This window comes from Nesoenas mayeri (assembly GCF_963082525.1).
Source record: "Nesoenas mayeri genome assembly, chromosome: 4".
Classification (NCBI taxonomy): Eukaryota; Metazoa; Chordata; class Aves; order Columbiformes; family Columbidae; genus Nesoenas; species Nesoenas mayeri.
The window spans coordinates 62,683,158-62,696,458 of NC_137540.1; the positions used below are offsets into that span (position 1 = coordinate 62,683,158).

At 37.3% G+C, this 13,301-nt stretch overlaps 1 protein-coding gene across 1 annotated transcript in view; it reads left to right on the forward strand.

Annotated features, from left to right (window-relative positions):
• RAB28 (RAB28, member RAS oncogene family) overlaps positions 1–3,967 on the forward strand; it is a gene marked incomplete at both ends in the record, with an annotated part of 62,590 nt that extends 58,623 nt beyond the window's left edge. Inside the window, one exon of the mRNA XM_080343816.1 lies at positions 3,872–3,967. Coding sequence (XP_080199942.1) covers positions 3,872–3,967 — 96 coding nt within the window. The remainder of the gene's footprint in view (positions 1–3,871) is intronic.
• Between the last annotated feature and the right edge of the window lie 9,334 nt (positions 3,968–13,301).

A 13,301-nucleotide genomic window follows, 5' to 3' on the forward strand; every position in this document is an offset into this window, starting at 1 on the left:
TTGTTTTTAAAGTAAGCACCTCTATATAGCACTGACTCAGGAGTATGTAACTTTCTATGTCAATTTGGTATGGACTTTAAGTAGGTTTATTTCTACCTTGGTATTGTAATTACAATTTTTAATTTTTGTTGAGCGTGTAGCTAAAGAGTGAGAGCTGGAAAGCAGCTGCCTGACTTTGCAAGGTTCTGCTAATAAGAGTAGTTTCAATTTATTGTAACCTAGCAGTAGTTCTTTGTTACCAGTAAGATGTTTGCTTCCTTCCAGGGTGCTGTTTTGAGTGGGCTGTAGGAATGGCCCAAATTTAAGTCAATGACAAGCCCATGGGAATTGTGTTGGAGTGTCTGTCAGCTGTAACTTAAGGTTCACTGTTGTGGGGAACCAAATACCTTGGTCACTTCTTAAGACAGGAAAGGTAAAGTCTCTACATAAAATTGGAGAAGGAAAACTTTAACCTTCACAGGGAGATGAATAAAAGGACATTTCTTGAGAGAAATTTCTTAGTCTGCAGTGGAAAAGACTAATTGAAGTAAAATGTTGATGCTGTTTCTCAAAATCATGGAGCTGGTCTCTTGGCTAGAAGGAGCTGGTGTTAGATGATGTTGCCATTACTAGGTTTCTGGTTTATCATATACTTTTGGTGTGACGGGTACAGGTTCCTTAGTGTGGTGGGGTTTTTTTTATTTGTTTAGTTTTTTTTTCCTCTATCTCCAAAATGAGCACAGGGCTTCCTTAACTTGTGGAACAGTGAATGTGTATATTAAAATTTTTGGACGGTTAATACTCTAGCCAAGGGCCTATAAAAGTAGATTATTAGATGGGTGGATGCTAGGTAAAAGCTATAAAGAAACAAAACCCACAATAGTAATGTGACTCATCCATACACGAGTAAGTATGCAAATATTGACTTAGGTTTAATTTTAAAACAAATAATAAAATACATTTTAGTTTTTACAAATGTGCAGTATTTATATGCTGGATTATACCTTTGTATTTCCATATTTTGTGTAATGTGAGGTTTCCTTATTTTGAAAAATGAGAAGCTTGTTGCTTGAATATGTTTGTCAGAGAACATCTGATGTCTTTCTTCAGTCTAGGTGGTAAGAAAATATAAGACTAAATACTGCGTTTGTGTGAGATGCCAACAGTGAAATCATATATATGAATTAGGTGTTATTATGCATTTCTTCCTTGTTACCGATTGCCTAATATTGAGAATAATCTTAAAAACCATATCTCCCATTTTTTATTTTATGCCTGAAAATCATGTTTCTTGTGCTTAAAATAAATTATAATCGTCACAGTCACGAGGAAGGTCTTAGAAGTGACTCACAGGTGGTTAGAAATAAGTAATAGGAATCACAAACACATTATTTTAACTTGTATGAATTTGTGGGGCTTGACTCGTGACTTCTGAGCTTTGATGAGTGGCAGAACTGCAGAAGTTCTTGTGAAAAGTGGATGGGGTTCTCGGTCCCCTTCAAATTAACAGCAGAATTTCTGTTAATTAACTGCAAGAACAAGCCTTAGAAATTTAACTACTTACTATGCATTGTTTTAGAAAACAGCTGCAGCAGTTTAAGATATTAATGCAACCCAAGCTATATGTTTCTGCCCTTTTGCTGGAATTTATCACTCCCACAGCAGAATCAGAAAATGGAAGGTGATCATGTGCCTTGGCCACATCAGGGTGAAGTTGAGCAGCTTAGCTTAAACTGCTGCCGAAAGTTGTTTTTAAGCGAAGCTGCCAGACTTTGTGCTGAAGCGGATGAGGTACAAGCACACGTTACATTCCACCAGCTCTCCTTTGGCAGCAGTGATCTCCAGCGGAGGAATAGCACAGACATTTGGGGGTGGTAAGTTTTTAAACTATCTCAGCTAGAGCTACTAAACCTTGTCTGTTAACATGCTGAGATGACTGTTAATCAAACCTTTGTTTGGTCAAAACCGTGGTGAAACAAAGAACTAGATTGCTCTTTATGCGTGACTGGAAAGTAGAGCATGTTTTGGAAGTGGAACAGTTCCAAAGTAAAAAAAATGCAGATTCTGACTTTTTTCAGTCCTCAAAATACTCTCCCTTTTAAATCGCAAGGGTCTGATGAAATTTGAGGAAATAGCTCCTTTACTAATCGAATGTTTTTCTTTCTATATTTTTTGCTTTCAACCATAGTGTAGAAGCTGCATGGGGTACAGCTTTGTTCCTGGGCATTGGCAAGAGCCAGCAGTTTTGTACGTGATGTGTAGTTTTCTCTTTAACTGAATGGCAGTTCAGCAAACTAGGCTGGATGTGCCAGCTTTGTACAACAAAACGTTTGGTAGATAAGTCAGATCTGGAATTCAGGGCACCTGCACCAAGAAAGGTTATTTCTCGTTATTGACAGCAACTTGAAGTATGGCAATGATATGCATGACATAAAAACTAATACAAAGAAGCCCAAACTTTTAATTACCACGAAGTTAATAAAAGAAACATTGCAGTGGTATTTTTTTTATCCTTATTAGATTAAATTCCTGTAGAAAATACAAGTCATTTATGATAGTCAGTTTCTTGCTACAAGGTGTCTAAGGATGGGTCACTAACCTGCCTGTGTTTACATGATGGGATTTAGACCAATGTTTTGAGGAACAATTAATTGCACACTGATTGCAAGGCTCCTTTTTTTTTTTTTCTTTCCTCCTCAGCTCTAGTCAGAAGATTAGTATTAAGAAACTAGGTCCTGTGAGGTCAGATAACACTGTTTAATGCTAAAACTCTACTGCTGCCTTACATGGGATTTGGCAACCTTTCCCTTGATAACATCAGGCCAGGAGTCCAGTAAATCATGAGTGTTGTCCACTAGATAAGATAATATGAATGTGATCAATTAAACTCAAGAAGAGTACATCAGCAGCTAATAAATCCAGATCCCTTACCAGCCAATTCAGTTATTGTTGCTTGTTTGACATACAGGTTTTATTTATAGACGTAATCTTTAACATATACGGTTTTTATATATATAATCCAGTTTCTATGTTGCTTCCTTTAAAACAGTGGTTTTCATTCCTTTATCCATTAATTTTAACCTTGAAAATATGTTGTGTTAAAGTTGAAATATTTAAGAAAAATTATAAAACTGGTTTAGAGTATCTTTCATAGCAGACCTACCTCCTCTGTTACTTCTTTGTTGTAATAGTTCTATGAATTTTTCACCTCTTTGCACAAACCCTGTATTAATAGTGAGAAAACTTTCGACGGTTTCGTTTGTCTTTAAGATCAAAAAGAAAAGCCTTTTATTTTTAAATGAAGTAAAGAAAAATTAAAGCTTTGCAGCACTTAGATGTGAGGTTGTTAATTTATGTCACTGTTTTTGATTATATATTTAGTTACAGTGTGATAGTTATGGAAATATAATGTAAATATTGAAATGGATAGTAATGGCAAAGATGCATGTGTAGACCTAATGCACTTGTTACAATTGTTGATAGGAAGATGACTAATGTAATATTTAAGTACGCTGGACTTCAAGGAATTGGCTGTTGTAATCTTTTCTTCCACTGAATTGTTTCCTTTTTGTCTGTCCCTTCTCTTGCTTTAATACCCTGTTGTTGGTTGCACGCATGAACATTTCACTTTGATGCTTTGCGAGGGCATGTCCTTGAAGAAGCTTGAGAAGCAGCCTTGGTGCTGATAGTGCCGCTTTCAGCTGGACGTATTGCTCTTATATCAGCATAAGGCCTGAAAAATATGCATTTTCATTTTGCTTCTGCATAGTATTTTTATGTCATTCATTCATTCTTTTCAACTACTGATCAATCTCTCCATTTTTTTCCTTCTCTTTTCTTTCCACATTCTTCTCCTTGCCCTCTATCCATTATGTTGATACATGATTAACAGCATGTTGTCAGGGCAGAACTAGTGAAATATCCTGAAGAAGATAACCAACATCACAACACTTCCAACTGCCAGAGCAAAGTCTGCTCAATGCAGTAGTTCAGGTATTGACGGAAAAATTGGGGTTTTTTTCTGAGCTGCATTGCTTTTACATGGGGTAACAACTGTTACAGTAAGTTCTATTGGAAAAATATATTTTGTATCTGTAAGTACTTGTAAAGCTTAATGTATTAACTTGGAACTGTGTACAATTACATGGTGTGTCTAACAAGACAGTTAATAGAATTTTTGAAATAATTCCTGTTACTGTATTAGGAACTTCCTTCAGTGCTGTGTATTCAAAATGTTACATAGCTGTCTCAGATGGGAATGGACACAAGACTGGAATATTTACGTCTCATATAGGAGAGAGCCAACAGTCTTATAAAACACTTTGTAAATAGAATGGATAATATCTGTTGATTCTGTATTAGAAAAATATTATAGTATGCGGAGGTCACTTTCATATTAATTTAGTCTTTAGTCTGTGTCTATCAAAGCTGTTTTGAAATATGGTTATATTTGAAATCTGCTTTGAATTCTGTCCCATATTTTCCTGTGAAGTGCTTAGAGTAAAGATGGAAAGACAAACTTATGTACAGTTGCCAATTACAATTTAGGCAGTTATTCTTCAAGAATTGTGGGCCATAGTCATTGTAAACAAATATTGTTTTATTATACCTATACAAAACAGTTTTCATGGAAGTAAAACTGTATTCATTGCTTTTTTAAAAAAACACATGTTCCATTTGTAATGTGAAAACCTGCCAAGGCACTTCCTTCTGCTTGGTAAGGATAAAATGACATTTTGAAAGAGAATTAGCACCTGATAACACTTTCTGTAAGGTAATGAAAAAAACCCTAAACAGTATTTGCTTTGCCTAATTTTCCCTTCATATTTCACAGGAAAATATCTGTTGAATGCTTTGCCAGCATGAAGATTCTATTTTCTGATTGTTCCTTTGTTTTCTTTTATGACAGAGGGTGGTGAAGGCAGATATTGTCAACTACAGTCAGGAGCCTGTGACAAGAACCGTTAATCCTCCTAGAAGCTCAATGTGTGCAGTTCAATGACCAGACTCTTCTCTGTTTTGATACCTTTGGTGGTCCTCCTACCTTGACACAGGCTCTGGGATTACCAGGAAATTTGTTTTAACAGTGACCATTGCAACAATGCAACTAGAGGTTTCAAAAAGGTGTTGCAGCATTGTATGTTGAGAGCAGCAGGCAGTTTTTTGACTGGCCAAAATTCAAACGTGAGACCACACACTTTGAAAATTAAGCTCTCTACTCTTTTAAATTATATTTGAATAAAGCAGTATAACTGTGTTTATATGTTTTGTTCTCTCTATTTGTCTGACACCAGAATAAAAATGGATTAAGAAGTCCTGCATTCAGAGACATCATCATGGAAGGGTATTTTGCCAAAGCTTTTTAAAAATTTTTCTTCTGTGATCTGAACTACCACTCAGCAAAATGTAACTCAGAAAAGCTATTGCTGGAATATTGTTAAGCACATAGTATATTTTATCTAGGGGTAATTTGGGAAGTATTCCATTAGTGTATATATATATACACACATAGTGCAAAATGTATAAATTGTATCCAGTAAGAAACAGTGCTTGAAATAAAGCTGTAATATAAAACTAGTTACTTTTCTAAAGTCTTGGGTTGTCTCCATGGATGCTCTGAAAAATGCTAGTGGTTTTGTGTGTTTTTGTTACCCCATCAGCATTACTTCTTGCAGTGGTAGATATGCTCATATGTCTTCATGAATATGGATGAACCTCAGTCAACAGTCTGGGCTGTAAATGTTGAGTGATATATTCAACATGCATTAGAAACTGTTGATAGATCAATTAGAGTCAATCATTTTTAATAACTAACTGAATGACTTTTGGCTTGATACTCTTTTCTTTCTAGTTCAGAGTAAATGACAAAAAAGCTGTCTGCTCTGTGATCATCACATTTTTCCTGTGCTCCTTTTCTAGCAGTTGCTTTTAGACATGCAGTTCTCTGCTGGCACGTCTGAAAAGAAAGCTAAGGAGAGAAAAAAAAATAAGTGGACTTGGTTCCAAATTAGCAATTGTTTCCTGTTTTAACTCTAGAATGTGTTTTCTTATAAAGTACAACAAAACTTTTGGAGATTCGGAAAATCAATGAGGCTGAGCGAAGGAAGCTTGTATATCACAAGTGAAAATTACAAGGTCCTTCAACTGAGTGTTCCTGTTAAGCTGTTAAGCAAGTGCTTAATAGGTGGAACTATTAAACTATTAATAGTTTAATAAAATAGCTTAACTATTTAAACTATGTTAAAAAAAATTACAGATGGCAAAAATGTGCTATTTGTTATTATATTGGTATATTCCAAGTTCACTGAAAAGCTAAGTTCATTTTTAAACAATTCAACACGCAGCTTGACACATGGTTTTATAACTACACGATAATGACTTAGTGTTGTAATATTGTATCATTCAAATGTGGGAAATTCTAAGCAACAAGCTGAGATATGGAGAAATGGTTCTACACTAAGGTAGGTGTGAATTTGAAATATTTATCCTATGGTTACAGTCTGTGTTCTTGCTCCTGTACCATGGAGTTTGTGTCCCACCATATAGCTTTACCTTATAGTTGAATGCAACTGAGAAGTGAACTGTATTCTGTTACCACCAGATGAGAACATCTGTTCAAACAGTTTTACTGAAGTAGCTGATAAGTTTATGCCTTCTGAAGCATGTGGTAAGTTTTTTGCACCCTCAGATTTCTTAGTGCATCCTGAACTCTGCCCATATGTTCAAATATTCATGAGAAGGGTCCCCTCTCTGTGGAGCTGAGCACAGCTGGGTGGCTGGAGCATTCTTCCCTAGTTCATGTGAGTTGACTTCATAGTCCTGCTTCCCAAGCAATATGTAGCATGGTCTTAAAAAACAAACCATGCTTTTCTCTTAAACTTCTGTAATCTTACTTTTCAGAAAAAAATGCTTTTTCATAAAATAATATGCAAAACCCATTATTACCCTGAATAATAAAAAACTTTTGCTTTTACATTTGGTGTAATCCAGCAGTATGAAGGCTGTAATACAAGTCCCAGTCCAAGCTGTTTTACAGATGGGTTTTGTGTCTCCTCTCATCACAATCTGTTATTCCTAGTGCCTGTTTTCCTAGCTGTCTTTGACTTGCACATCCTTTTGTGTTTTATTCCCATTGATCTTTTCACTGTTCTCTATGTAAAGCCCTACCTCCTCTGAAGATATTTATGTTTACATTTCTAAGCTGCTCTCATTCTTCCTCCCTAACATACATGTGTATTATTTACGCTAACCAGGAATCTCTTGTCTTCTGTGGCCCCAGCCCCTCCTTTTGCTGCCCCTCTTAACCTCCTCAGATTTTCTGTATTGTATACTGACTTCCACTCTCCCTGCCTCTCCCTACCCTTCCCACCCCATTTAGATCCATTACCTGTCCACGTTTTAATCCTTACAAATGAGCTTTACTCTTTTTCCTCAGCCCCGGGGACCCCACCCTGAGCCTCCGGATTCCAGCTGCAGCCCAAACCCTGGGCTGCGATGGCCGCCTTTGAAATGCTGCAGCAACTGGTGAAGGTTCAGGGGGCCTTTGTGGCTGCTATGGCCCGAGTTCCACCAGCCTGAGCAGAAAGGACAGAGAAAGTTCCGGAGGACTAAGAAACATGTAGCGAGGGAGTAGATGCTGTTCTGGAGGGAAGGCAAGGTCTCTGTTGAGAGGAGAGGGATAGAAACAAATGCAGGCAGAGAGGTTGTGTAGGGGGGTGTGAGCCACTGCCCTGTGCCCGTGTCCTTCTGAGAGGAACGTCCCACTGCTGATCCACACGGTTCACATATGGTGGAGTTTAAGCATCTGCTGTGTTAATGCACTTAAAAGTTTTTTGCAAGGTGAGAACTCTTTGAAAGCAATTCAACAAACAGTAATGAAGTTAAATAATGCAACACTTTCCAAAAGCGAAGCAACATATGCTTAATGTCCATTGACATGGGGAGCAGGCTGGGGCCGGGGGAAGCATGTTTTTTCCTGAAGCTGAGGCCAGATGAAGGGAAGAAATGTGTTCAGGCCCTGATCTTACACAGATCCCCACTGGTGAAGTGATCTGCCTGCTCGGAGCTGTTGTAACTAATCATTTCAGTAACAGCTCTGCAGCTAAAAGTTGTTGGATTCCAAGTTCAGCTTCTCGCTTGGGTCAGTCTTCTGTGTTGTGGTGGATGCCAATAGGTACATTGCATCTGGCTGTGTGTTAGATTACCAGTGCTTTTAACACGTTTGAAGTGTTTTTAGACTCATACAACTTTTGTGGTTCTAAAATTTGGTGGGGTCAAATTGAGTGTCTCTCACAAACAGCTGTGTGAAGGTATTTTCCCTGGTGACCAGCTGCTGTGAGTGCCAGAACCTGCGATGAGTTCATGATCTCCTCTCTGAATACATTTCTCTTTTGACAGTTCATAGAAGTTATGAAAACACACGAAGCTTCTTTTTAACCAGAATAGCTTAAAAAAATGCTTTAAAGGACACATAAAAGTTTACTAGAAAAATCACATGAAGTGTTCTCTTTTGAGGAATTTGGAAATTGTTGGTGCTGTCTATCTGCATCATTAGGCATCTGTTTACCAAAAAAACCCTGCTCCATAATGCACCGTTTGGATTTCACTGGAAGTAAAGGGCTTTTGGATCAGGCGGCTTATTTTAAATGCAGAGCTCATTTGCTTGTCAGAGTAAACACTGGCAAATGCACCTGATAATTAACATGGTAGCCAAAATCTTCTAATAATTTTATAATGAAAAAACATTGTAGTAATATTTGAAGTTGCTATTCTTTTGCTTTTTTGGTGATGATGGCAATTTAAGTAAGTCAAAATCATGTTTTTCCTTTTTACAGCTGTATTAGGAACATGGGTGCTTTTTCACAAAAGGAGGTTTGGAATCTTTGCTTCATGATGACCCTGAGCTTTTCATACAAGTTGTAGTAGAGAGTACTGTTTGGAAGGTGTCCCTATTTCATGTGTTGTTCTGAGACCAAAGATTCAGGTGTCGCTGGGAAGAGCAAGTTGCACTGAAGCCGTGTCACTCTGTGCCTGTGCCGTGCTTGGGTCACTGCTCTCAGCTGGCCCAACAACTGCAACTGACTGAAAGCAAAACAAAATCTTCCATAACTAGTTGTCTGAAACCCTGTCAAAGTAAATCTTGGTATATCTAACTAGAACCATACTGTCCTGTGTATGTTTTGTCATGGATAGAAGACTAAGCTGCTGTTCCTTAACATAGTTAACAGTTTTATAGTAATGGGAAATTTTCTGCAGGAGGTTTTTTCCTATTTAAAATGCTTGCATTAATTTCTGATGTAGCTTAGCAGTTTGCATGAGGGGCCTGATAAGATGTATTTAAAGCAGGATTGAGTTTTATAGAAATTATCTTTTCAAAGCTGACATGAGTAACTACTTTTCCTTCTGGAATTTGAGCATTATTTCCCAAGCAAGGAAGTTATTCTGCAATGCGGTATTCTTTTCTTTCTCAGTTCAAGTCCTACTGCTTAACATATAATCTAATTTCTTTAGGCTGTCTTGGTTTAAAACTGACTCATAACCACTTAAATGTCAAAATAGCTGAATGCTGCTGGAAATAAAAAGCAAAAATGTATCTGTGTTTGCATAGGGGTAATGGAATACATACGAGATTAAAACTCCAGTCCAGATAATTATCCGTAGGAAGCAAATTTATACTCTGATTTCAGATGCTATGAATAGAATGTGATTAGAATTTAATGTGCTACAGTTTTATTTGCAAAATACACAGGTCCTATATAAAACCTCTTTTTATAAAGTACTCTCTAGAAGCCTTGGGGATCCCTGTTTAACTTGCAAATGCCGAAGTTTGATCTTCCCCAAATAGAAGATAGTGAAGCTCCTGAGTTCCATGAACTGACTTCTATTTTCGGCTTCCCATAGAGAGCTGACTGTTCAGCCAATTTAAACTTTTTTTTTTTTCTTTTTTAATTTTTTTTTTCCTACTCCACTTCATCTTCGTTCATTTTGGCACCATTTTGAACTGGAAAACTTCCAGTTAGCTAATTGGCCATTTGCCTTGTTTTATGTGGGGGTGATGTCAAGTGCTGAAATAACCAATTGACTGAAAGCAATCTTGTTTCAAAGACCGGGCAGAACCAAACCTCAGAAGGTACCAATTTCAGGTTTGTTTTGTATTTAACTGTTACACAGCGTTCCTTATCCTAGTGGATAAACCTCGGACAAGAATATAGATTTGAGGTCAAGAGCTTGTGTTTGCTCAGATACCACATTTAGAGCACTGACACTGAATTCTGGTGGAAATAGGAATCCAGATATTTTTCTTTTTTTTTTTTTTAATTTCACTTTCAAGACTTTTTCTACTCTCATGTCATATTGACAACCAATATTTTATAAAAATATTAATTGAAGTCCCCATTTAAAAACCAAAATGTGGTAATTATACTTTCGTTCAGGAAAGTTTTAAGGATGAGTCAAAAAACTGCTTATGTTGTATAAGGTATCACTGGCGTAGGTGAAGGTGTTTAATACAAATTACTAGTCATCTTTATTTGGTATGATCTGCTAAATATCCAATGTTCTGCTTTCTACTTATTTTAAATGTTATTTAGAATGATAACTGTTATAAATGCAAAATAAAATACCAAACTGTTTTTATCTAAATTTTGCCTCAGAAAAGTGCTCCTGTAAACCGCTCCAGGCAAACATTTTTTCTTTGCTAGCTAAACTCCATTTCTGTCCTTTCCTGGGCTGATCCATACCAGGTAGTTTGCAGGATCATGACCTACTAATCCTTTTTGATTTCTGGTGAGCTTTTAAAAACAAAGTAGACCAAGAAACATCAAAGGAGGATTTAAAAGACACACACGGTGCCCTGAGAAGTAAATGTTCTTTGGAAAGCATTCTCTCCTTTACAAAGAGATGAATGCTGTGGTTCAATACTATTCACCAAAAGCACTTAAGCATATGCTTAAAATTAAGCGCGTATTTAAGTTCTCTTGAAGTCTACGTGATTTAAGTACAAATTTGAAGTTAAATACATTCTGGCATACTTTGCTGACACAGAAATTCTGGCTCCATTGAAATAAATGCCTTTGAGGCTAAAGTTCTTTCAGGAAATTCAGTGTCGTTCCTTAAATTTTTCTGTCCATTGGGAAGGGTATAAACTGAAGCCACTCCCAAGTTGAAAAAAAAAAAAAAGTAAAAAGGTGTTTCTCATATACTCGGTTGCTTTTCTGATACTTTTGCCCAGCATGAATGATACAGAACTTGGAAAAAGAAAAGTTGAAATCTGGTTCAGTTGTGTGATCAGAGCATTTACTTGACATTGGGATAGCTGCTGTTTTTGGAACAAATGCCCCTCAGATCCATAATGAATCTGAAACAGAGTATGGAATCTGGAGACACTTGGCAAGTCTCCTTGCAAACCGAATACTGACCAATAGTGCAGGAAAACATACCAAGCTCCCATTTGTAGTGTCTGAATTGCAGATCTGACATGGAGGATAAACAAGAGCCGGTACTTCTTTCTCAGATTTGGGGAGGTGTTTGATCACCATCTTGGAAAAAATGAAGTGTGATTTCTGGATATATTCCAGTATTTGTCAAAGAATGGTGAGGCAATGTTTAACTGCATAATGGAAACTGGAGAGAAATTTTGACATCCCACTCATCAATCCAATTACTTTTTTATCTCCCCACTGTCTTGGAAAGAGAGCAAAGTGTAAACCAACATTTGGCACAAATGGGCTGTCTGTGCCATTTAGCAGCAATTTGCATGTAATTGGTAACAATTATTCAGACAACCCATTTATAAAAGTGAGTGAGCTCACAACCTAGCATAAACTACAAGAAAACTAATCATATCCCTCAGGAATCACACACTGATGTAAGAAAGGAAATGGAAGTTTTTCAGTTTAACCTCTTTCCTGTTTTTTTCACCCAGAAATTCAGCGATACAAATAAGCCTGTACTCAGCAGGTTACACATTATCAAATTAGAAGCACAATTTGTGTTTGTGCCAATTAAGCCTGAATATAATCAAGAGTCTTAAGAGAGTGCTCCCTATCTTTTTATTTTGGTTTTTTTCCCATTAAGGTTTGCTAATCTTTCTGACTAAATGGCCAGCCATTGAAATGCAGAGTTTAACTCCATCTTCACCCAAATCCAGAGCAAATCCAGTTCCTCACAGCTATTATATAAGTACTTATATCACACCTGTGCTGTTGAACTGTACCTCATGCTGTCTGCTATTGTTGCTCTTTATGTGTGTGTTCCAAAAAGATGTATTTGAGTTCATATAATTTAGCCCTGTTCATAGACTTCCATGAAAGCAGATGTAGAGGAACAGCTCAGAGCGATTTATACTGGGGAGTGGGAAATCCGTGCCCTCCAGAGACAAAACAGACTTATGGAAAATGCAGCAATTTCAAAATAAAGGTGGGTTTGTGCACATATGCTCATCTCCGTGGTAGCATAAATCGTGCACATGAAAGAAGGCAGTGGGCAGGATCCACACAGGGTCTTGTATATCCCATAAGTCCTACACTGATCTGTGGAGTGTCCCTGTGGAAAGTCAGAGAAATGCAAGATGGGATCAGTGCAAGAAGTGGGTTGTTGGCTCTGCATTTTATTATATGGCAAGTCCTATAACTCCTTTTGTACCTGGATACTTCAAAATGAGTGCTCATAAATTACTACTACCTTCTGTGTACACTGACCTCCATCATTCAGTAGAGGTTTCTCAGGGCACATTTTGTGGCTTTTCTGAACAAAAGTTCAAGTTTTCTGTATCAGTTTCGTAGCACTTTCTAGTTTTCCAGACTGGAATAGCAAGGATGAGGCCAAACTTTCCCCCAAAAGAGTAAAATAATGTTGATTCCAATGTCTGTTGTTCATCTGAGGAGGAAATAGTGGTACCACACTCTGAGTGTGCTTTAAGATATCTGTCTGAACAAGTAAATACAACAACTTTCAACATTTTCTGACAACTAACTGGAAATCAGTATGAGAGGCACAAATCTGCTAAATCATGGCACAGATGTTTGCAGAATGCTCATGTTGCCCACAGAAATATGGTAGATTATGGCAATGGTAGGGTCCATGAAGACCGCCAAGTCATTATCAATGATCTGCTACTGGAGAAAATTGTCTTTGTCATTCAACATATGAAAAATATCTTCCCTGTCTGGTTGCAGAGGGCTGAATGCAATGCAATCATTATTTTCTCCTGTGTATGAAGTTAATCAAAGCTGTGTGCTGTACCTGGTTTGGATCATCAGCAGGGAATTGAACTGGAAAGAAAGAAGGAGGGTAAAGGTGCTTCTCAAGAGATCATTTTCCGT